Here is a 23,437-nt window from a genome sequence, read left to right on the forward strand (position 1 = left end):
GGCCCCTAGTCTCGAGGGCGAGATTCATCAAGCAACAAAAGGTGAAGGTTCTCCATTAGCTGACTCAACAACTGGTTTTCAGACGTTGGGAAGTACTCCAAGGGGAACGGGTTTCAACATATCTCTGCCCAAACAGAGCGCCTCGGGTGACTCTATGAGGACCGATAAGACCGAGCCTATAGATGCGAAGTCGACCTTCGAGAAAGCTCAGCGGCTCTGCTCCATGGGGAGTTTTGAAGTTATTATAACTTTTCCAGCTTCATGCTTTCTCCTTTTTAGCTTAATTTTTCTTTCCCGTAGGCCTTTGATAAGCACAAGTCTTGGCTTCTTTGCTGTCAGGCTAAGTTGCGTAAAGCTTTGAATGGGGAGAGATCTCTCACGCTTCTTTGTGACAAGAAGACAAGAGAGCCAATACATCTTCCATCGGTGTTGGACCAAAGCCGAGATTATGAGGCAACCTCGAGAAATAGGTAACTTCTATTTTGAGGGAATATAGGCTTCTTCTCTTATTTTTGGAAACTTATGTTCCGGTATCTCAATCAGGTCAATTCTAAATGCAACTACTTGAAGGCAAAGATAGATGTTCATGTTGCGGCCAAAAGGAACACTTTGGCTAAGGCCTCTGCTATAGAGATACAGCTTCGTAATGCTCAAGCGGGTGACTCACTCCAGACGAGCAGAATTGCTAAGCTCGAAATAGATCTGTTGAAGCTGAAGGCCGAAGTCGTGGATGCTCGAGCTGAAGCCGAGAAGGTCCGATCAAAGGCCAATAAGAAAGTGGCCATCTATTTCAAAGATGCACCCGAAGCTCGTATGAAATTGGGGGTGGCTTCCGATCGAGAGAGGAGAAATAATGAATATGCCAGGTGCAAGTCCCGGAGGGAAACTCTCGAGGAGATTCATGGTAAGGGCTTCGATCTCTCGGAGGAGATAGAGCAGGCCAAGGCGGATGAGTTCGACGCCAAGTTCCTCATTTTCGATGATGAAAACGACGAGGAGGGGGCCGGTGAGAGAGGTGGTCCCGATGGGACCGATGGTGACATAGTCCCCGAGGGGGAAAGGCTAAGTTCCCGAGGGTAGAATAGGTTTTTCTTTCTTGTTCTTTGTAAAGGGCTCCCTGCGGGAGTGGTGTAAACACATACCTTTGTACCATCATTCATAATAACAAAGGAAACTTTTGGTTTTCCCTTCGTATGAATTTCCACTTGTTTGTGTCTTTGTTTATGTTTTGAGTGTTGATGGCTGTAGATAATTAGTCCGATATGTTGGATTTTTAAGATAGGAACCCTTAGGTTATGCTTGATGAGTGTATGCGGTAAAATCGGAGGGTCCAATTTATCATTATCAAAGCACCTTGGAAGACCATCTTGAAGTCTCAAGGCTATAAGGTTACGATCGAGTTTCCTCCCTCGAGGTTCGTCGACACTCGATATTAGGATAATGTTGACCACAACCATGATACAAATGGGGAGTTCCCAAGGAACGTGGCTAGGACTGATAGAGCCTAGAAAGTTACTCTACGACCCGAATCAGGGTGTCATATAGTTGTCACATCTCCGTATCTTTATAATTTATGCTTGTAGTACTATGATGGGATTCACCTCCTATATAAAGGGGATCCTTGCCACTTTGTAACCGGTTTTTGCTTCAATTACTCCACAATAAATATACAAGAACATTCTATTTACTCTCTAACACATTTTCTCGATATTGTTGCTTTCATTTATTATCTTCATATTTGTTCATCATTTATTGCTTATCATTGGCCATAAAGAACATTCATTGATTTTAGTATAACTGCTAGCCCTACCCCGATTACCCTCAATAGCTCGTAGCCGAGCCTTGGGATCAACCTCGAGGCCCAGAATCTACAAGCCCGAGGCCCCAAGTAATTGGTATATCGGTTCGATTGTCTCTCTCCCTTTAGCTTTATTTCATCTCTAAATCTCATACACTTAGTATCAACCGCTTAACAAAATAGCATAAAAATATATCACATATTTTTAGAGTCCCATAAACAAATTTAATTGTTATTACCATTTTCACGGTAAACAGTTTGGCGTCCATTGTAGGGCTAAAAATAATAGTGATTATTTTCTTGCTGGTTTCGTCCTATAACGCAAGTTATCTTTCACCTTTTTTCCTTTTCCAAGATCTTCGATTTCAGGTCGAAATGTCTAACTCGGCAAACGGAGGCGAAAACAACAATCTTGAGGACCACGGAGAAAACGGCGTAGACGTTCCAGGTGTTGGAATGCGACCACAAAACCCTGGGAATGCGCCAGAACAGATCCCCATAGATGCGGTCTCATGCGACGCCCAACGGTTCAATATAAGCCCGCATAACGACAAGAGCGTGCGTCAGGGAGATCCACAAGAAGCTCAAAAAACCGTGACCAGGGAAGAGCGTGAAGTTAGCCTTCATGTTATTTTTGAAATGTTGCAGGCACAACAGCTAGCTATTGCTCCGCTACAAAGTCACGAGAAAACTCCTAGCATGGCAGCACCGGGGACAGCTCCCCCAGCCGAACATGTACCGGAGAGATCGAGAAATCACGGGTCGATAGCCGACCCTGTCATCGTAAAGATGCTCGAGGACCTCACCAACAGGATCGAATCGGGTGAGAAAATGATAAAAGCCAACGATAAGAAGATCGAGACCTACAACTCCAGGGTTGACCAAATTTCGGGTGCACCCCCGATCCTGAAAGGCGTGGATTCGAGGAAGTTCATACAAAGGCCGTTCCAAGAGGAAGCGGCCTCGAAACCCATAGCAAAGAAGTTCAGAATGCCAGAACTCCAAAAGTACAATGGGACCTCAGACCCCAATGAACACGTTACTGCCTACACTTGTGCAGTGAAGGGCAACGATTAAAGGACGATGAGATCGAATCCATCTTACTAAAGAAGTTCGGGGAAACACCCTCGAAGGGGGCCAGGATGTGGTATCACAACCTAGATCCCAACTCCATAGATTCATTTGCCATGCTAGCAGACTCCTTCATAAAAGCACATGCCAGTGCCATCAAAGTAGCAACAAGGAAATCTGACGTGTTCAAAATCAAGCAGAGAGAAACCGAAATGCTGCGAGAGTTCGTATCTCGCTTCCAAATGGAACAGATGGAGCTACCGCCAGTCTCCGACAACTGGGCAGTGCAGGCTTTCACTCAAGGTCTGAATGAATGAAGCTCGGTGGCTTCAAAATAGTTGAAATAGAATTTGATTGAATATCCCGCTGTGACCTGGTCGGACGTCCACAACTGATACCAGTCAAAGATCAGGGCCGAAGATGACCAGCTGGAGCCCCCTCGGGCTTAGTATACCCAAGCAGGCTTCCGACGAAGGAACCTAAGCTAAAAAAGAAAGGTATCAGCCATACACCGAAAACAGAAGGAACGCCCTGAGGCACAACCTACCTCGCGATGATCGAAGGATAGACCGAGGACAGGGTCCTCGGGGACTCATCAACGGGGCTAGATTCGATAGGAACACAGGGCCACCGGGGGCACCCCACTTATCAAAATAAAACTTCAATGTCAATGTATCGGACATTGTATTCGCCAGCAGTAAAATTAGAGATACCAGGTGGCCCAGGCCTGTACAATCAGATCCTTAACAAAGGAATCATAACTTAGTGTACGAATTTCACAACATGCACGGCCACAGGACCGAGGATTGCCATCAACTCATTGATCTTGGGAGGCGTCAATGCCCCACAGGAACCCATGATGAGAAGGACAAAAATATCCATCACCAGAGAAAAGCGAACCCGGGAGTATATACCCGAGGATGACCTCACGTTCAACGAAGAGGACACCAAGACCTTGTCTCAACCTCAAAATGATGCACTGGTAATATCTTTCCTTGTAAATTCGTTTCAAATAAAATATGTACTCGTGGATCCAGGTAGCTCGGCCAACATTATCAGGTCGAAGGTGATAGAGCAGCTTAGACTGCTTGACCGAATCGTGCCCACCACTCGAGTCCTCAACAGATTTAACATAGCAAGTGAAACAACGAAAGGAGAAATCACCCTCCCAGTCACTGTGGTCGGCACGACCCAAAATGCCAAATTCCATGTCATCGAAGGAGACATAAGGTACAACACCTTATTCGAACGGCCGTGGATACACTGTATGAGAGCAGTATTGTCCACTCTACACCAAATGATAAAATACCCGACAAAGGACGGGATTAAAACCGTCTACGGGGAACAACATGCGGCAAGGGAAATGTTCGCGGTGCACGACGTGGCACCGGTATCAATTCCTCCCCTCGTAAAAGAGCCAAAGGGTAATCAAGCCACACCTTCGATTAAACCCGATCAAACAAAGTAAAGGACCGTATCACGTCCTCATCTCGAGTAATTAGGACATATCGGTCCTCGAAACATTGCCGACATATCCCACACTAAGGTATAACCCTCTCCCTTTTCATTTCATAAGTCATACTAACCCTTGTGCAGGCACCCGACCGGAGCAATCAGAACGCTAACCCAGCTCGAAGACCTTAAGGTTTTAAAGCATCTGTTGCACTCTTTTTCTTCGACCAAGTTTTTATCCCGAAAAGGGTTTTACCGGCAAGGTTTTAAACAAGGAAACATCTTCATGCTACCTAAGGAAGACTCAACAAGTATTCGAGGCTTCTTTTGGCATCAACCTCGAACACTGGGGGGCATTCCCCCAGGAAGGCTATCCACCCAGACAATCCAAGAAATGCCAAATAGGTCCCAATAGGAAAGTGATGTACCGGGCCAAACGATCAAACGAACTGTGTCCGTATAGCCAAGCCCTCAATGGCGAAAACATGTACACTTGTACCAAATAATTGAAGAATATCTTTTATCAAAGCATCTCACACTCCAAAAGAAGCTCGGCACCTCCGCCAAAAATGTCTCAAACACTCAGGGATTAACATCAACAATTCAACACCTGAACAACCTCCGAGTCGGGGCTCCAAAATCATAAGCCCTTAGATAAGGCAACATGAAAATCGCGAAACATCTCCAATGCTGAAATTACCCCGAATACTCGGGGACTAGCGTCAAAATCTCAAAAAACGTATGACCTCAGGGCCAGGATCTCTAAAATTGTAAGCCCTCGACGAGGCAATACAAAGTTTGCAAATAATGGTTCCCGAATCAAGAAACCCTCGACGACTTGGGAACTACCGTCAAGTGCCACCTCTATCAATTTATCAAAACCCGAGGTCATAAGACTCTGAGCGGGAAGACTCGATCTCGTAAGACCTACATAAGGCAACACTTATATCTATAAGACCTTGAGCAAGGCATGAACCATACTTGTACCAAGTGACAATATCTGTAAGACCTTAAGAAAGGGATGAACCACACTTGTACCAAGTGACAATATCTGTAAGACCTCAAGCAAGGCATGAACAATACTTGTACCAAGTATCCAAAACTGTAAGACTTCAACGGCATGTAAAAACTGTAAGACCTCAACGGCATGTAAAAATTGTAAGACCTCAACGGTATGTTAAACTTGTAAGACCTCACTAAAGGCATAAACCCGATCCCAAAGTTGCGGCTATATATCGAACTTGTAAGACCCCTAAAAAGGCATACCCTTGATGTAGATGCTGAAACTACCTCATTTGGGACTGAAAGGCTCTGGCCGAACACAAATGACTTTGGTCATACGGCTGTACCAACCGAACTAACGTGACTCAGGGACGCCCGACTGTCGCTACAAGGCATAACAGCCATTGTCGCCAGCCCACACAGGCATTCAATTACTCCGAATCTACTTCAGAAAGAACCGGTTAAACAGGCTACCCTCGGAATAGGCAAAAGAGCTTCGACCATGTTAGATCCAAATCATAGGCTTCGAGCTACTCAGCCTCCGAGCCAAACCTTCTAAGGTGCTCGAACATCGCCGCAAGTTACCCAAAATCGAGGTTCTTCCCGAACCGACGATGGGTCAGGCAAAAATAACTTCAAAAGCCCTTAACGAGAGGATAATAAAGCCTACATAAATGGTCGCATTGACCAAGCGCGTAAGAGTCATTATCGCTAGCCTAATGAGCCTCAGGGCCACACACACAAAAGGTCGCATCGATCAAAAGTGTAAGAGTCACTGTCGCAAACCTGAAATCTGAAAACTTGATGGTCAAAATGAGCTCGAGTCGTAACCCAATTTGAGACTGGACCCAAAACAGTTAACCAAATATGCCTAAGGGCAAAAGCGTAAGAGCCATTTTTGCCAGCCTAATGAGCCTTAGGGCCACACACAAAAAAGATCGCTCCTATCAAAGGCATAAGAGCACACGAGCCAGTCTAATGAGCCCTAGGGACACATCATGACTCTAAGGATTCCTACCAACGCAAAACCTAGATCGCCTGGTCAAAACCAATACAGAAAAAGATACGAAAGACATAAAGACGCAAGTTTTTCTTTCATACACATATGCAAAAAAATGCAACCTCTAGCTACAAACATACTTTGAAAATGCTCCATACAAATGGAAAAATCTATGCCCCCCCCCCGAGGGATACGGCCTGCCGACCTTGTCTTACCTTTCTTTGGTATCAGGCAAAAGCAACCGAGCATCACGCTCATCCGCCCTTGCTAGTGCTAATTCTTCCGAGAAGGTGAAACCCCTAGCATAGATCTCCTCAAGGGTCTTTCTTTGAGATTTGCAACGAGCATATTCTTCAATCCTCCCTTCGTGGCCGAGGATCCTTCTCAGCTCAGTTTGAGCATCGGTAACATCTTTGGAATAGATCGCCATCTCCTGGTCAACCTTAGTCTGGCTCATTGCAGCTTCTGTCCAGGCATCAACGATCTCAGCCAAAACTTTTGAAAGCTCGGACTCGAGCTTCGTAATCATTTCTATATGAACCAAAGAATTATCACGAGTTAAGTGAAGTTAAGCTTCAAAGGCAAGAACTTTAGCCAGAGCATCCTTCCCCTCTAAAGCTTGAGCCTCTGCACGAGCTTTCAGCTCATCATGTTCACGCCTAGCTCGACCAACTTCATCTTGAAGGCGCTCCAGGGCCTCTGTCTTTTTCTGCAATTGAAATAAACTAAGCATTAGCCTCAGGAACTAGGAGGCCAAGTGCGAGCTCACCCAGGACAGAAAATTACCTGCTCCTTCAGATGGTTCTCGTAATTCAAGCTCCGGCCCACCTCATACTGCAAGTGCACCAACTCGACTTCCTTTTCCTCACAAAGGAGCCTAAGGGATCTTTCCTTATCCAGAGCTTTCTTCAGCCTGGCCTCACAATGAAGCAGCCCGGACTTAAGGTTGTAAAATGCCTGCAAAAAGAGAACCCAATAAGGAAGGGAAGGCACGAAGCTCGAAAGACCTATGCCGAAACTCACCACAAAGTGAAGCCGTTAGGCTTCCTCGAAGGCCGAGCACGCACCTGCCAATCCAGTTCCTTCGGCCCTGGAAGAGTTGACTCCGATTGATGCATGGTCGCTCGATGTATACGACCCCGGATTTTTAGTATCTCCTAAAGTACTATCGACGGAAAAAGAGGGCGACAGCAACGGAGAAACCCTCTTTCCAGAACCAGGAATTGCAGACACAGTAGGGTCAAACGACGCTTTCGCTCTGAAGCCCCGATCCCGTTCCGCGATACTTTAAGTGCCATCAACCTGTAAGAGTATCTCTCGCTTATTGTTGTCGTTCTTCAGCTCGAGAGTTGTCAATCCTTCCCCCTCTCCAAAGGAATGCGGCCTCACCTCGAAAGCCTCTTCAATGCCTACAACAGCAAGATTAATATGCATAAAGGGAAAATGCTTCTCCATATGAAAGAAGGGAAAGGAAAGTATAACACAGTACTCACCATGATATTTTACTTCCCTTCTGCCCTGAGACAAAGCTTGCCACTTGCTCTCATCACAGGTTGAGTGGTCACCAACTTTCAGATCCAATCCGACAAATCATGAATGTCGCCCGGTGCCTATGAAACCGTTGTGGAAAAAGAAAGAAGGGCATAATTATGAAACTAGTTCTCGCCATAGGAAAAACTGAGAAGGCATGAAATGCACCAGTTACGTGTATAATTCCATTCCTCAGGGAATGGCATAAACTCCACGGGGATAATGTCAGCGGTCTACACTCGAACGAAGTGACTCGTCCACCCCCGGTCTTCATTTTCCTCTTCATCTACAATGAAGGGCGTGGTCGATCGACATCCCAAGGTTAGCAGACCCCGATGGTTAAAGGGCCGGTACAGCCTAATAAGATGGCTGAGCGTGAATTCGAGCCCCGCTTTCTCCGTAAAAAATCTCACCATCAATACTATTCACCAAAACGATGGATGGATCTGCGCCAAGGTAACCTGATACTCCGAACAAAAGTCGAGCACAACCCTATCAAGGGGGCCTAGTGAGAAAGGATGTGTATACACATTCAAGAATTCATTGGCACGATCCATGATACCCACACCCAGGGAAAATGCTTGTAACGCCACCTTCTCCCCCCATCCGCAGTCTTTTCTCACTAACTCAAGATGCTCTTCTCCTATCAAAGAAGTAGTCTTCAAGGTGTACCCTCGTTGATCCTGAATGTTGGAGGCGGAGCTCTCCCCTCCCTGTCGTACAGACCCCGACATAGCAGCCATGGCTACGATAAGATTGGAGAACTAAAGCGGGAATCTATATGAGTGTGTTAGTGTTGAATTAGCAAAAGTCTAGCACAGAAAAACTACTTAAAATGGTGGATCTCCAAAAAAGAGTAGAGACAACTCTATATTTATACACGGAAGAAACGACAACGATCCGCCTGCCTCAAAGCTAGTTAGGAACACTGATCGATGCCATCATCGCCAGTCCCGAGGTGGTACCTGACCTCGAGGACCTCCATCAAACAAAAGTTAGGTTTTAAGAAGCCAACAATATCATCGCCAGTCCCTAAGTGGTACCCGACCTCGAGGACCTCCATCAAATAGAAGTTAGGCTTTAAGAAGCCAACGACATCATTGCCAGTCCTAAGGTGGTACCCGACCTCAAGCTCCTCCATCAAATAAAAGTTAGGCATTAAGAAGCCAATGACATCATCGCTAATCCACAAGTGGTGCCTGACCTCGAGGACCTCCATCAAAAAGAAGTTAGGCTCTAAAAGGCCAACAACATCATCGCCAGTCCCGAGGTGGTACACGACCTCGAGGACCTTCATCAGGAAGAAGTTAGGCTCTAGGAAGCCAAAAGCACCTTCTCCAGTCCCGAGGTGGTACCCGACCTCAAGGACCTTCATCGGTGAGAAGTCAAGCTCTAACAGGCCCACGGCATTATCATCGGTCCCGAGGTGGTACTCGAACTCGAGGACCCCCATCAATAAGGAGTTAGGCTCTAAGAAGAATAAGCACCTCAAGCTCCATCCACAAGGTTTCAACCTCAGGATATCATTTAAAACAGTGCGGTCCCTCATCCGTGACCTATCTACAACGCCTTATGGTTATATACATTAAGTTCAAGACAAGTCTCCAAATTCCCCGAGTCAACCCTCACTAGGGGACTACTCTCGGAGGTCTAAAGGCTAAGTCTCGATTTAGGGGTTCGAAGCCCTACTTCCATTCAACTCAAAATCAAGATCTCGACGACCCAAGTTCATCAGATCAATCTAGGTTCGGCCCGAGGAACGGCAAAGAATTCTGTGGGAAGTCATTTTTATCAACCGAAAGTCAGAAAGAATACTCGCTTCTGGGTGTGATATAGGCGCTAACCGATAGAGTCATGCATTCAGAATCTCCGTAAACATAAATGAAAGGGAGTATAGCAAGCATCGAAGACAAAATTGAAGAATCATCGTTATATTCATAAACATTCAATTACAAAAGCGCACGAGGGGTCCTTACACAGAAACAAAGAAGCGAAAGGGCACACATGTAGTAAAAGCCTAGAACCTAGTCTACTCTCAAGGGTTCATCTCTGGTAGCAGCATCTCCGATCACCACCTCCTCAAACATGCATCCTCGACGGCGATACCTTCAACCACCACCTCCTCTAGGTTCCCATCTCAATCCCAAGGGGCAATACCTCCGAGGGCGAATATGAAGAAGAGGAAAGTGGGAAGGCAAGGAAGAGAAAAGCGATGCAAAAGAGGCAGAAAAAAGAGACATAGCCCGCCAAAGGTTGAAGATTCGGCGGGCCTCAACCCTACTCGCACGGCCACTCCGAGTTCACCTTCCTGGATATCGTGTCGTGCGAGCTTAATGGCCGGTGCACCCTTTTATCCTTTAGGAAAAGACTCGAGGGATGAAGTGCCATATCAGGCTAGGGTAGGAGAGTGAGCAATAGTGTATAGTCCGAAAACTCTCCCGAGTAACGATGTAAAGTCCAAATGTCCTCCCAAGTCGAAACAGGTCGACCCCCTTTATCTCTTTGCCTCGATCCAATGACGACAATAGTGATAGCCGTAACAATAACAACAACAACAACGAGTCAGTATGATCCTACTTGGCATAGGAAAATCCAGGTAAAAGGCCATGGCATGACTGATAGGAACGCTGCCGTAAGACCTTAAGGCCAGAGAGCCCAAACATGGCGGGTAGTAATTGAGGAGACAATGAGAATGAGAAGGAATGGATGTGAAGATGTTGAAAGGCACTTGGATAAAAAGATAATTCTGGAAGGCCCCATTAATAGGGGATGATAATGCGACCAACAATTCCATCAATGCCTTTGAAAGACGGATCGACAAGCACAATCAATGCGCCATTGGAAACTGGATCGACGGCGATATGGTCGCCTTGAAGAATGGGAATCAGTAGCACATTGAATGACGCTAATAAGACAAGTCAATGGGGTGTACCAGTTATCGTGAAGATTTACATCATAAATATGATATCGTCAGCGTGACATCACTGCGGGAAGTCCGAAGGGTTGGATGTCAAAATCATTTCTTATCACTCTTCTCTAAGAAATACAGGGACTATCTGTATGTGGTGAAATCAAAGGGTCCAATTTATCATTATCAAAGCACCTCGGAAGACCATCTCGAAGTCTCAAGTCTACAAGGTTATGATCGAGTTTCCTCCCTCGAGGTTCATCGACACTCGATCTTAGGATAATGTTGACCACAGCCACAGTAGAAACTGGGAGTTCCCAAGGCATGTGGCTAGGACTGGCAGAGCCTAGAAAGCTACTCTACGACCCGAATTTGGGTGTCATCTAGTTGTCACATCTCTATATCTTTATAATTAATGCTTGTAGTATTATGATGGAATTCACCTCCTATATAAAGGGGATCCTTGCCACTTTGTAACCGGTTGTTGCTTCAATTACTCCACACGAAATATACAAGAAAATTCTACTTGCTCTCTAACACATTTTCTCGATATTGTTGCTTTCATTTATTATCTTCATATTTGTTCATCATTTATTGCTTATAATTGGCCATAAAGAGCCTTCATTGATTTTAGTATAACTATTAGCCCTACCCCTATTACCCTCAATAGCTCGTAGCCGAGCCTTGGGATCGACCTCGAGGCCCAACATCGACAAGCCCGAGGCCCCAAGTAATTGTCATATCGGTTCGATTGTCACTCTCCCCTTAGCTTTATTTCATCTATAAATCTCATACACTTAGCATAAACCGCTTAACAAACTAGCATAAAAATAGATCACGTATTTTTAGAGTCTCATCAACAAATCTAATTGCTATTACCATTATCATGGTAAACAATGAGTAATTGATGATAGTTAACCATTCGGGGATCGGTCCTCGAATCAAGTTTTGATTCAGGCTTATTGACCCTTAGGTTTTGATATACTGGCCCTTAGGCTCTTACGTATTGGCCTGCAGGCTCTTTAGGCTGGCTCTTAGGCTCTTAGGCATTAGCCCTTAGGCGCTTTTTAGATTGGGTCGATGCGACCTCTGATATGGCTATAGTTTTTCCCCATTTCGATTGAAGTTTTGATTATGCCTTGTCATGTTTTGTGTTCGTCTGATTCTTCGACAGCTCAAATAAGATCCTCGATTACGAATCGATATGCAACAATAATCGATTACCTCGGGAGGTTCTTTTAAAGGTTGATTTTTTGAAGCCTTTTGCTGAATGCTGATTGTCTCGAAACCTTGTCATTGTTTATAGATGATATGATCGAAGCTCTTTTGCTCATGCCAGGGGTAGCCTGATTAATCGGTTCTTTTAGAATTGTTTTTGAAGTATTTGGAGGCCTTTAGTTCTATGGCAACAGTCGGAAATCTCCGAGCCGCGTTAATTTGGCCAGAGCTTTTTGATGCAACCATAGTCGATAGTCCCTGGGTGAGATGACCTCGACGTCTATATCGAGTATATGCCTTCTTAGGGGTCTTACAAGTTTGATATATAGCCTTGGCCTTAATATCGGGGTTGTGCCTTTTTAAGGTCTAACGAGTTTTGGCATGCCTTGTTGAGGTCTTATAGATTTGGTATTGCCTCATTGAGGGCTTACGATCTCGAAGTTTCATGATCGAGGCCTTGCGAATTTGAGTTTTTGATGGCTCGATGAGCTAACTATTGATGACAGTCCCCGAGTGTTCGAACAATTTTTGGCCCTTGAGCCATTTTGCGTGAAAGTATTGAATTTCTTTGAGTGTTTTGATAAGCAAAAGAGGCTTCCTCCATTATTTGATGTATGCGTACCTGTTTTTTGCCTTCGGAAGCCCAATTATTCTACATGGACACGGTTCATTCGACCGTTTGGCCCAATACATCATTCTCCTATCGGGATCCTCCTAGGCGTAGTTTGAGTTCTTTAAAAAGGCGACCTCCCACGGTGATTCCCCTCAGTATTTGAGGTTGATTGAAGAGAAGCCTTGAATTCTTGACGAGTTCTCCTTAGGTAGCATATGGATGTTGCCTCGTTAAAAACCTCACCGGCAAAACCCATTTGTCATAAAATTCAGTCTAAGGGAAAAAGAGCGCAACACATGCTTTAAAACCTAAGGTCTTCAAGATGAGGGGTGCTTCAATTCTTCTTAATTGAACACCTGCAATAAGTTAGTACATAAAATAAATGAAAAGGTAGAGGGTTTTACCTTAATGATGGCACTCGAGCTTTTTGATAAATTCCAATTGTTTGTTCCGGGGATGTGGCATGGTCCTTTATTCGCTCATTTAGATATAGTCGAGAATATAGGTTGTGGTTAGTTGGAGCTGCTTTTTTACTCGCCTTTTGGCCTCTTTGATGTAGAGGGTGTTGATGTTGGTGCCATGTCGTGCATCGCGAACATCTCTCTTGCTGCATGCTACTCCTCGTATATTGTTTTGACTCCATCCTTGGTTGGGAATTTCATCGCTTGATGGAGGATCGAGGGTACTGCCCTTATACTGTGTATCCACGGCCTTCCAAGTAAGGCATTGTATCTCATGTCACCTTCGATTACATGAAACTTGGTATCTTGGATTTTACCGGTTACGCTGACCGGGAGGATGATTTCTCCTTTTGTTGTCTCGCTTGCCATGTTGAATCCATTGAGGACTCGAGAAGCGGCTACGATCTAGTTGAGCAGTCCAAGTTGCTCCATCACCCTCAACCTGATTATGTTGGCCGAGCTACCTGGATCCACGAGCACACGTATTATCTGATTTTTATTCAAAAGGAAAGAAATTACTAGTGCGTCATTATGAGGCTGAGACAAGGTCTCGATGTCTTCTTTGCCGAATGTGAGAGAATCTTCTGGTATGTGACTCCAAGTTCGCCTTTCCCTGGTGATGGATGTTTTTGTCCGTTTGAAAATGGGTTCCCGTGTGGGGTCGACCCCTCCAACGATCATGTGGATGACGTGTTTTGACTCTTCTGGTTTGTTTTTTCTATTCGCCCCTCATTCCCAAAATTGGTTTTTTGCTTGGTCGCTAAGGAATTCTCGAAGGTGCCCTTAGCTGATCAATCGGGCTACCTCTTCTCGAAGTTATCTACAATCATCGGTCCTATGATCGTGAGTGCCATGATATTTGCACATCAAGTTAGGGTTCCTCTATGAAGGGTCTGATAGTATGGGTTTTTCCCACCTGGTATCTTTGATTTTACCTATGGCCGATACGATATCCGAGACATCGACGTTGAAGTTGTATTCAGATAACTAGGGCAGCTCTACCGGCCCAATATGTCTATCAAAATCGGCTTTATTCATGAGTCCCCAGGAACTGGGACCTCGATCGTTCTTCAATCACCTCGAGGTATATTATGCCTTGGTGCATTTCTTCGATCTTCTACATACGGCTGGTATCTTTCCTTGTTTGACCTTGACTCCCTTTATGTAAACTGGTTTTCCTTTGCTAAGAGCCTGCTAGGATACACTGAGCCCGAATGGGCTCCCAATTGGTCATTTTCGACCCTGATCTTCGATTGATACCTGTTGTGCACGTCCGCCCAGGTCGCGGCAGGATATTCGATCAAATTTTGTTTTAGCTTCTTTGAGGCTGCCGAGATTCGCTCGTTCAAGCCTTGAGTGAAGGCTTGTACTGCCCAATCATCGGAGACTGGTGGTAATTCCATTCGCTCCATCTGAAAGCGAGATACGAACTCCTTTAGCATCTCGTTCTCTCTCTATTTGATTTTGAATACACCAAACTTCCTGGTGGCGACTTTGATGGCACCAGCGTGCACCTTCACAAAGGAATCTGCCAACATGGCAAATGAATCCATCGAGGGGTAGGTTGTGATACCACATCATGGCCCCCATTCGATAGCGTTTCTCCCAATTTTTTCAGCAAGACGGATTCGATCTCGTCATCTTTTAAGTCATTCCCCTTTACAATGCAAGTATAAGCGGTAATATGCTCGTTGGGGTCTGTGGTCCCATTATATTTCAAGATATTGGGCATTCTAAATTTCTTTGGGATGGGCTTTAGAGCCGCAGTCGATGGGAATGGTCTCTGCACGAACTTCTTTGAATCTACACCCTTTAGGATCGGGGGTGCGCTTGGGATTTGGTCGACCCTCGAGTTATAAGTCTCCACCTTTTTGTCGTTAGCCTCTATCTTCTTTTCTCCTGATTCAATCTTTTTAGCGAGGTCCTCAAGCATTTTCATGATAATGGGGTCCCTTGCCGACCCATTGTTACTCGATATCTCCGGTGCCTGCTCGACTCGAAGAGCCGTTTTCGGTGTTGCCATGCTTGGAGTTTTTTGTTGATTTTGCAGCTAAGAAATAGCCGCTTGTTGTTCTTGCGGCATTTCAAAAATGACTTAGAGGCTGACTCCTCCTTCTTCCATACCTCGTGCTTCTTGGCCTCCATCCTAGGCTTCCCCGTGTCTGTTTCTTACGGGGTCTGCGCTTGTTTCCGTATTTAGGACGTTGTGGGAGCTGGTGTCAGCTGGCTCCACGTTTGGTACTCCCTCAGGGTTTACAGGTGGTACACTCAGCCCTACGCCGCTATTTTATCCAAGTTCTTCACTGCCGTGAAGAGGTGCATTTTATAGACATGATTAAGCCTGAAATCAAAGATCTTTGACAAGAAAAAGTGTGAAGAGTAACGCGTGTTATAAGAAAACTAGCACCAAAACAATCACTATTATTTTTAGCCCCACGGTAGGCGTCAAACTGTTTACCTTGAAAATGGTACTTACAATTATATTTGATTTGTGATTCTAAAAATATGTGATTTATCTCAATACTAGTTGTTAGGCAGTAGATGCAAAGCATAAATGAAGAAAATAAGAAATGAAAACCAATAGGGTTATAATGCTGGGCCTCGAGCTGGCTGAAGCGGGGTCTCGGGGTCTAGACGGGCTAATAGCGATGAGCTATTGGTGAAGAATCAATGATAACGAGGGCCTCAAAGATGGCCTTTTTGCGGTTAATAATGAGCAATAAATGAAGAACAATAAATGGACAATGAATGAACAATGAAAGAATAAGCAATAAATATGAAGAACAACGGTTTAAGGAGAGAGCAGAGAATATTGTATTGTATTCAATATGTTGTGTACTAAATCTCATTCCCCTTACAAGATGACAAAGGTCCCCTTTATATAGGAGAGGGAATCCCAACATAGTACATATCTAATAATAATGAGGGAATGCTATTGGTACAGCTATATAATGACTTAGTACATATTAGTACTATCCTTTATACACCTAGTCAGCTCTAACCACGTGTATTTGGGAATTTTCCATGACAATCATCGATTGTACTGCTCCGAGGTTGACCACAATGAGCCTTCGATGTGCTTCCTCGAGGGACGCACCTTCGGGGTAGCACCTTGTACCCCGCTTCGAGCTTCTTCGAGGTTAGGCGTTGAGCGACATAGTAGCCCCAGAATCAAACTCTCCAATTTTGGCCGTATACACAGATATTACCATCCTTTGTTAGTCGTGTGCAACCATTTTGTAGAGCTTTCCGAGGTCATGGGGCTCGTACCGGGTTCGGAGAATATTGTTTTATTGGGCCCCGTGGTGAGCACTCTGTTCGGGCTTTAGTATGAGAAATTTTTAGCTTCGATTCCGATCCCATGTAGTCATGTCTTTACTTAATTTCCCCCACTGGAAAATCGGGGTACTCCGTAGCCTCGAGTTTACCTGTATACAGTTACGTTGCTAAAACTAGATATATTATACACCATCATGTAAAAAAATATATTTATCCACATCTAATGTTTACATAAAATTAAATAATTTAATCTTAAACAGTTAAAAAATGAACACATATGGCTCGGGTGTAAATAAATTTTTCCCTCACTGACCATTGGAGTTGGTACACTTTTTTAGCGGCAAACTTCTTGGGAGGTTTGACCATGACTTGTAAGGTCATAGTACTGTTTTAATAGTGAAACTTTAGATATAATAAATGGTTGGATGACTGTCTATACATTTTGACTATGTTTAAAGCCTGGTTAACCAAGTTTTTTTTGAGGTAAAAGTATTTTTTTTCCTAAAATTAAGGTGTTTGGCCAAGCTTTTGAAATGAAAAAAAAGTGTTTTTGAGGAGAAATAGAAGTAGTTCTGGAGAAGCAAAAAAAATAGCTTATCTCCAAAAACACTTTTTTGAAAAGCACTTTGGAGAAAAAGACACTTAGAAGCAGTTTTTTAAAGCTTGGTCAAACACTAATTGCTGCTCAGTAGTGCTTTTCAAATTAATTAGTCAAACACAAACTGCTTCTGACCAAAAGTACTTTTAAGAAAAAACACTTCTCAAAATAAGCTGATTTATAGCTCGGCCACGGACTATTACAGTACCTCATGCCATTTGGTTACTGTTATTTATCTGTGTTATTATTATTATTGTTGATCAGATACGTTTCAAATATAATGACAATGACGAAAAGTTACTCTCTTTTTTTAACTTATATTGGACGAGCTGACATATATTACTCTATTAAAGGTTGATTTTTATTTTAAGAACCAGCTTTGTCTAGTGAACTGCATTTGCCTATCTATTATAAGAATCAAATTTTACAAAAATAAAAATAAAAATAAATCTATTTTCGTATAGGTTAAACACCATGAATTTCTTACGAAGGAGGAGAATGAAAAAATAACAGAAAATAAAACTGCTCATATGGTGGACAACCTTATAAGCGTACCATCAAACGGAAATATGTATAAGATGGTTGGATGCCTCCCCCTAAAGGATAAAAAAAAATGGTTTGTTTTGATCGAAAACTTCTTTTTTATTTCAAAAAGTTCAGTGACTAAGGAATTACGGAATTTCGTTTTTCAAAATTCTTTTAGAAATGGTTCCTCTCTTTATGCTGTGGGGAAGGAACATGACATGCACAAAACTCCATGCATAGAAATATGAACCTTTGCATTTAATTGAGAATCTAAAGAGGAAATGTTTTATATTCTCAAGGTTAGAAGAGAATCGAACATAGAACAAAGTACTCATTCCAACTTGTAAATCTTAAAGGAAGCATCCCACCCCTATTAACATCATTCTAACTTGTAAAATTCTTTCTCCAACTTGTAAATCTTAAATGACTATATTCTCAATGTTTAGTCCAATCTCAAGTATCTGATATAATTTCTTTCTAAATTGAACACTAGTTGTTTATGTTTGCAAGGATAAAAATATTTCATTAATTATCCAGTACTAGCTAAACTTCATTCTTATCACATGAATGAATACTTGTGTGGATATAAGGACAGAGGGTCCTAACTGACACGTAAACATTCCCGTGGGTTACGACCTTTTAGCCAACTCAGAGCGGGCGATGCCGTCCTTTGCTCCCTTGTATGCGGCTTCCGAAAACACGGCAACTACATGCAATGAGCGATGCAGAGTTATCGTTGAGTATATCTGGCATGGATCTACGAGTAAGTGCTTTTTAATGTTAGGATTTGTTTCGCATGTGTAATTTGCTCATATTGACTCCTTTCTTTTTCATGTCAGACTCTTATCATGGAGATCGAGCGTGACCGGCAGAAGGAGCAGAGGACGACCGTCTTTAAGAAGGTGGCCTCCAAGTACAAGGAGTACCGTACTAAACACAGAACGCTGGCTGACGTCTTTACCCAGGACGGTGAATTTCAATTGCTTCGTGACGAGCTTAAACAGAAAGATGATGAGTTGACAAAGAAAGATGAGGAGCTAAGGGAGAGGGAAGATGAGCTAATGAGAGCCATCGCTAGGTGCAGTGAGCTTGAGGCAGCTCTAAAGGCCAAGGAGGAAGAGCTCGAGGTGAGTAAGGGGGTGATGGCTGAGAATGCTGACCTTCAAATGCAGGTGGCATCCTTAACGATCGAACTCGAGCAGAAGGAGGTGAGGGCTGTCGATCTAAGGGGCGAGCTGAGTGCCAAGGTCGACGAACTGAGTCATGCCGAGAAAGGCAGAAGGTCGCTATGGCCGAAGCGACTGCCTTAGAAGCTGCCCTCCGCATTTGTAGGTCCGAACGGGATAATGAGGTGGAGACATCGGCGCTTAAGGTGGCGAGGTTAGAGGAACGAATCCAGGGTTTGGAGGCGGAGCTGTCTGGATTGAATGAGCAGGTCGTTGTCTTGAAGGCCAAGGAGGTACGACGGCAGTCACAGCCGTATACGTCTCATACTTCTGTTGATCCTGGTATACCGCGGGAGTTATATGAGATGTGGGTTCACGCCGAAGCTCAACTCGACGTATATAAGTCTTTTAAAGCCGTCGGGAAAGTCTCCGAGGCAGAACTTGAGGGCGTCCGTGTTAAGGTGCGTGAGGCCCGTGAAGCTTGTGGCTATGCCCCTAGTACGCCTAGTGGGAATGAGGATGACGACGATGCGGATAGGTTCACCTTTGATCCTTGATATGATGATGAGTACGCTGATGGGGATGATGTGGTGTGAAGCTATTGTACTTAGTTTTTGTTTTGCTTTGCTGTTTTTGTAAGGGTGTTTTTGGACCCTTTGTAAAAAATATTGTAATTTGTCAGTTGAAATGGAACAGTCCTATGTATTTCTTAATTTCCTTTCCATTTTCTTTTTGTCATATGGGGGAGTTCTGATCCTTTGATGTGATTGATGTTTGACGTGGTCGATCATTGAAAAACTCGAACGAGGTCGAATATCGTATAGTTTGATCGAGCTTGAATCGATAATTTGAGTGAGGTCGAATGTTGAAAAATTCGAGCGAGATCGAATGAAAAATAATTTGAGCGATACAAATGACGAATAATTCGAGCAAGTCGAATGTAAAGTGATTTGAGCGAGGTCGAATATAAAGTAATTCGAGCAAGTCAAATGTTAAATAATTCGAGCGAGGTCGAATGTCAAAAAATTCGAGCGAGGTCGAATGTCGAAAAATTCGAGCGAGGTCGAATGTAAAGTAATCTGAGCAAGTTGAATGTTAAATAATTCGAGTGAAGTAGAATGTAAAGTAATTCGAGCAAGTCAAATGTTAAATAATTCGAGCGAGGTCGAATGTCAAAAAATTTAAGCGAGGTCGAATGTAAAGTAATTCGAGCAAGTCGAATGTTAAATAATTCGAGCGAGGTCGAATGTCGAAAAATTCGAGCGAGGTCGAATGTCAAAAAATTCGAGCAAGGTCGAATATAAAGTAAGTCGAATGTTAATAATTTGAGCAAGGTCGAATGTCGAAAAATTCGAGCGAGGTCAAATGTAAAGTAATCCGAGCAAGTCGAATGTTAAATAATTCGAGCGAGGTCGAATGTATAAAAATTCTAGCAAGTCGAATGTTAAATAATTCGAGCGAGGTCGAATGTCAAAAATTTCGAGCGAGGTCGAATGTAAGGTGTAAAAAGACTTAGTGGAGAGTAAAGATGCTGCTTCATTTCATTCATTGGAGAATATTACATGTTTTTGTTTGCTTCATACATATATTGGAGAAGTTCATGTATACATGTCGCCTCATTAAAAACCTCCCCGAGAAAATTCAATTGGGACAAAACCCGGGCGAGGGAAAAAGTGTACGACTTGAGGGGCGTCTGTTTTTCAGAAGTTGAAGTATTTGAGGTGGGCGATCTTCCAAGTTGAAGTATTTGAGGTGGTCTGTCCCAATTGGTTCCTAGTTTGCCTTCTCTTGAATCTTTGCTCGTCTGTGTTTTGTCCTTGATAACAAATTCTCCGACTTTGAGTGGTCATACTTTCGCTTTTTTGTTGTAGTACCATTCTATTTGTTGTTTTTAGGCTACCATTCTTACGTAAGCCTTGTCTCTTCGCTCCTCTACTTCATCGAGGTCTTGTTTCCTGTTCTCGTCATTGCTTGGTCCGCTTTCATTGGAGTATCTCAAACTGGGTTTCCCGGCCTCGACCAGTATCATGGTGTCAGTCTCATAGACTAGTGAATATGGCGTTTCTCCAGTGCTTGTCTTTGGCGTGGTACGGTATGCCAACAGTACTTCTGGTAGTAATTCCGATCATAGTCCATTGGCGTCCTCAAGCTTTTTATTCAAGATATTCAGTATCGTTTTATTGGAAGATTCTTACGCTTGATGGGCTACCATTCTTACACTTGATGTGCCATTTTTCGAAGAATTCGGCAGTCTTTTTTTTGGTGAATTGGGGTCTGTTGTCACAGCTGATTTTTTGGGGATGCCGAAGCAGCATATGATGTTTCTCCATATGAATGTGATAACTTCCTGTTTGCATATTTGGGCGAGCACACCTCCTTATACCCACTTGGAAAAATAGTTAGTTAAAACCAAAAGAAATCGTATATCACCTCGCTATACTGGGAGGGGTCCGACAATGTCCATTCCCCATTTGATGAATGGTCGTGGCGATGTAATTGAGTGGAGGTGTTCGTTTGCTTGGTGTATCATAGGAGCGTATTTCTGGCATTGCTCGCATTTTTTGGCGTAGTTAGCTGCTTCTTTCTTCATTGTGGGCCAATAATACCCTACTCGAATGAGGCACCTAACGAGGGCTCAATTGCCGATATGGGCGCTGTAGTGGTCTTTGTGTACCTCCTCAAGGACCCGTCTCGTTTGGTTTGGACCTAGGCACTTTGCCAAGGTACCTTCAAATGTTCTTTTGTATAGGTCGTGGTTTATGATGTTGTACCTAGCCGCCTGCATTCGAAGATTTTTGGCTTCCTTTTTGTCCGATGAGAGCGTTCCCTCCTGCAAATATGTTATAATACGGTTGTGCCAATCCAAGTTAAATTTACAGAGTGTAACTCAATTTGGACTATTGACGAGTGGAGGAGGGTGACCACGTTTTCTTTTGTAATGTTCTTGGTAGTTGCTGCTAACTTGGAAAGGCCATCCGTTTCGATGTTTTGTGCTCGAGGTATCTGCTCGAGTCGACATTCATCGAATTCAGGTAGCAGTTTATGGATCTGTGCCTGGTACTTTTGTTGCCTCTACTCTTTGATATGGAAAGTCCCTATGACTTGGTTGACAACGAGTTGTGAGTTGCATCTGAGGACGACTCATCGTGCCCCATATTTGAGAGCTAGCTTAAGTCCTACAATTACGGCCTCATACTCGGCCTCATTATTAGTAATATCGTGGCACCGTGTGGATTGGCATATAATTTTTCCTGTTGGGACCTCGAGTACGAGTCCTAGTCCATATTCTGACATGTTTGATGCGCCATCGGTGTATAGGACCCATAGGGCGAGTAGCCCAGGGAGGTGCGAGAAGTTTCCTGCTCGACCTCAGGCATGTTCTTGGCGCTGAAATCGGCGACAAAGGCGGCAAGCACCTGCGATTTTATTGTTGTTCGCGGCTGATATGTTATATCGTGCTCACTTAATTCTATGGCCCACTTGACCAATCTCCCCGACAGCTCGGGTTTATGTAGGATGCTTCACAGGGGGAAGGTCGTCACCGCCGATATGGAGTGGCATTGAAAATAAGGTCTAAGCTTTCGTGAAGCTATAACCAATGCTAAGGCCAATTTTCGAGGTGGGGGTACCTTGTTTCGGCGTCGATGAGGGTTTTGCTAATATAATAGATTGAAGATTGCGTACCTTTATTTTCTCAAACCAACATCAGGAGGTGTTCGTCGGGTTTTGCTTTGGTGAGTAGTGGGGAAGAGGACAAGTATGCTTTTAGTTCTCTTAGGGCATCGATGCATTCTGAATTGCATTGGAGCCTCTTGTCCTTTTTGAGCACATTGAAGAATTTGTGGCACTTGTCAAAGGATCGTGAGATGAACCTTGACAGGGTGGCTATACAGCCTGTTAGCTTTTAAACCTGTTTCTTGCTGGTTAATGTTTTAGGTATTCCCTCAATGGCTTTACTTTGGCTGGGGTTGAACTGGATGCCTCTTTGTGATACCAGGAAGCCGAGGAACTTGCCCGAATTTACGCCGAAGGCACACTTTTCGGGGTTTAGTTTCATGTCGTACGGCCTTAGTATACCGAATGTCTCTTTCAAGTGGTCGATGTGATCTTCCTTCTTTTTTGACTTCACCAACATTTCGTCAATGTAGACTTCCATTGTTTTGCCGAGTTGATCCTTGAACATCTTGGTGACCAACCTTTGATAAGTTTCCCCTGCGTTCTTCAACCTGAATGGCATGGCTTTGTAACAGTACGTTCCCTAATGGATGATGAAAGTAGTGTTTTCCTGGTCTTCTTCCTCTATGAGGATTTGGTTGTAATCTAAGTAGGCATCTAAGAAGTGCAACAACTCGTGCCCTGCTGCTACGTCGATGAGCTGATCGATATGAGGCAACGAAAAGGAGTCTATCGGGCAGGCCTTGTTTAGGTCCATGAAATCCATGCACATCTGCCACTTTCTGTTTTTCTTTTTCACCATAACCACATTAGCGACCCATTGGGGGTATTTTGATTCTCGGATGGAACCGTTGGCGAGTAGCTTATCTACCTCGTCGCTGACAGCCTCGTTAATTGTGGCATTGAATTTTCTTCTTACTTATTATATAGGAGGCTGGAGTGGGTCGACGTTCAACTTGTGTGTGGCAATGTCTTTTGGGATACCTGACATATCTGCATGGGAGAAAGCAAACAAATCGGCTTTGTCAATTAAAAATTTATGAAAATTACCTGGTTCGGAGAGTTTGTGGCCGATGTAAGCTTTTTTGCTATTATCGATGTTATCTAGTTGGACGGGATTAAGGTCTTCTATCGTTGACCC

General features: G+C 43.9%; 1 protein-coding gene across 1 annotated transcript; it reads left to right on the forward strand.

Moving 5' to 3' along the window:
* The first annotated feature begins 18,170 nt into the window (after positions 1-18,170).
* Positions 18,171-22,612, forward strand: LOC104241363 (uncharacterized). The gene is made up of 4 exons (XM_070158935.1): positions 18,171-18,218; positions 18,295-18,586; positions 18,628-19,159; positions 22,558-22,612. Exons 1-4 carry the CDS (start codon positions 18,171-18,173, stop codon positions 22,610-22,612), a joined length of 927 nt encoding a protein of 308 aa, XP_070015036.1.
* Positions 22,613-23,437: the final 825 nt, after the last annotated feature.

Source organism: Nicotiana sylvestris, chromosome 10 (genome assembly GCF_000393655.2).
Source record: "Nicotiana sylvestris chromosome 10, ASM39365v2, whole genome shotgun sequence".
Classification (NCBI taxonomy): Eukaryota; Viridiplantae; Streptophyta; class Magnoliopsida; order Solanales; family Solanaceae; genus Nicotiana; species Nicotiana sylvestris.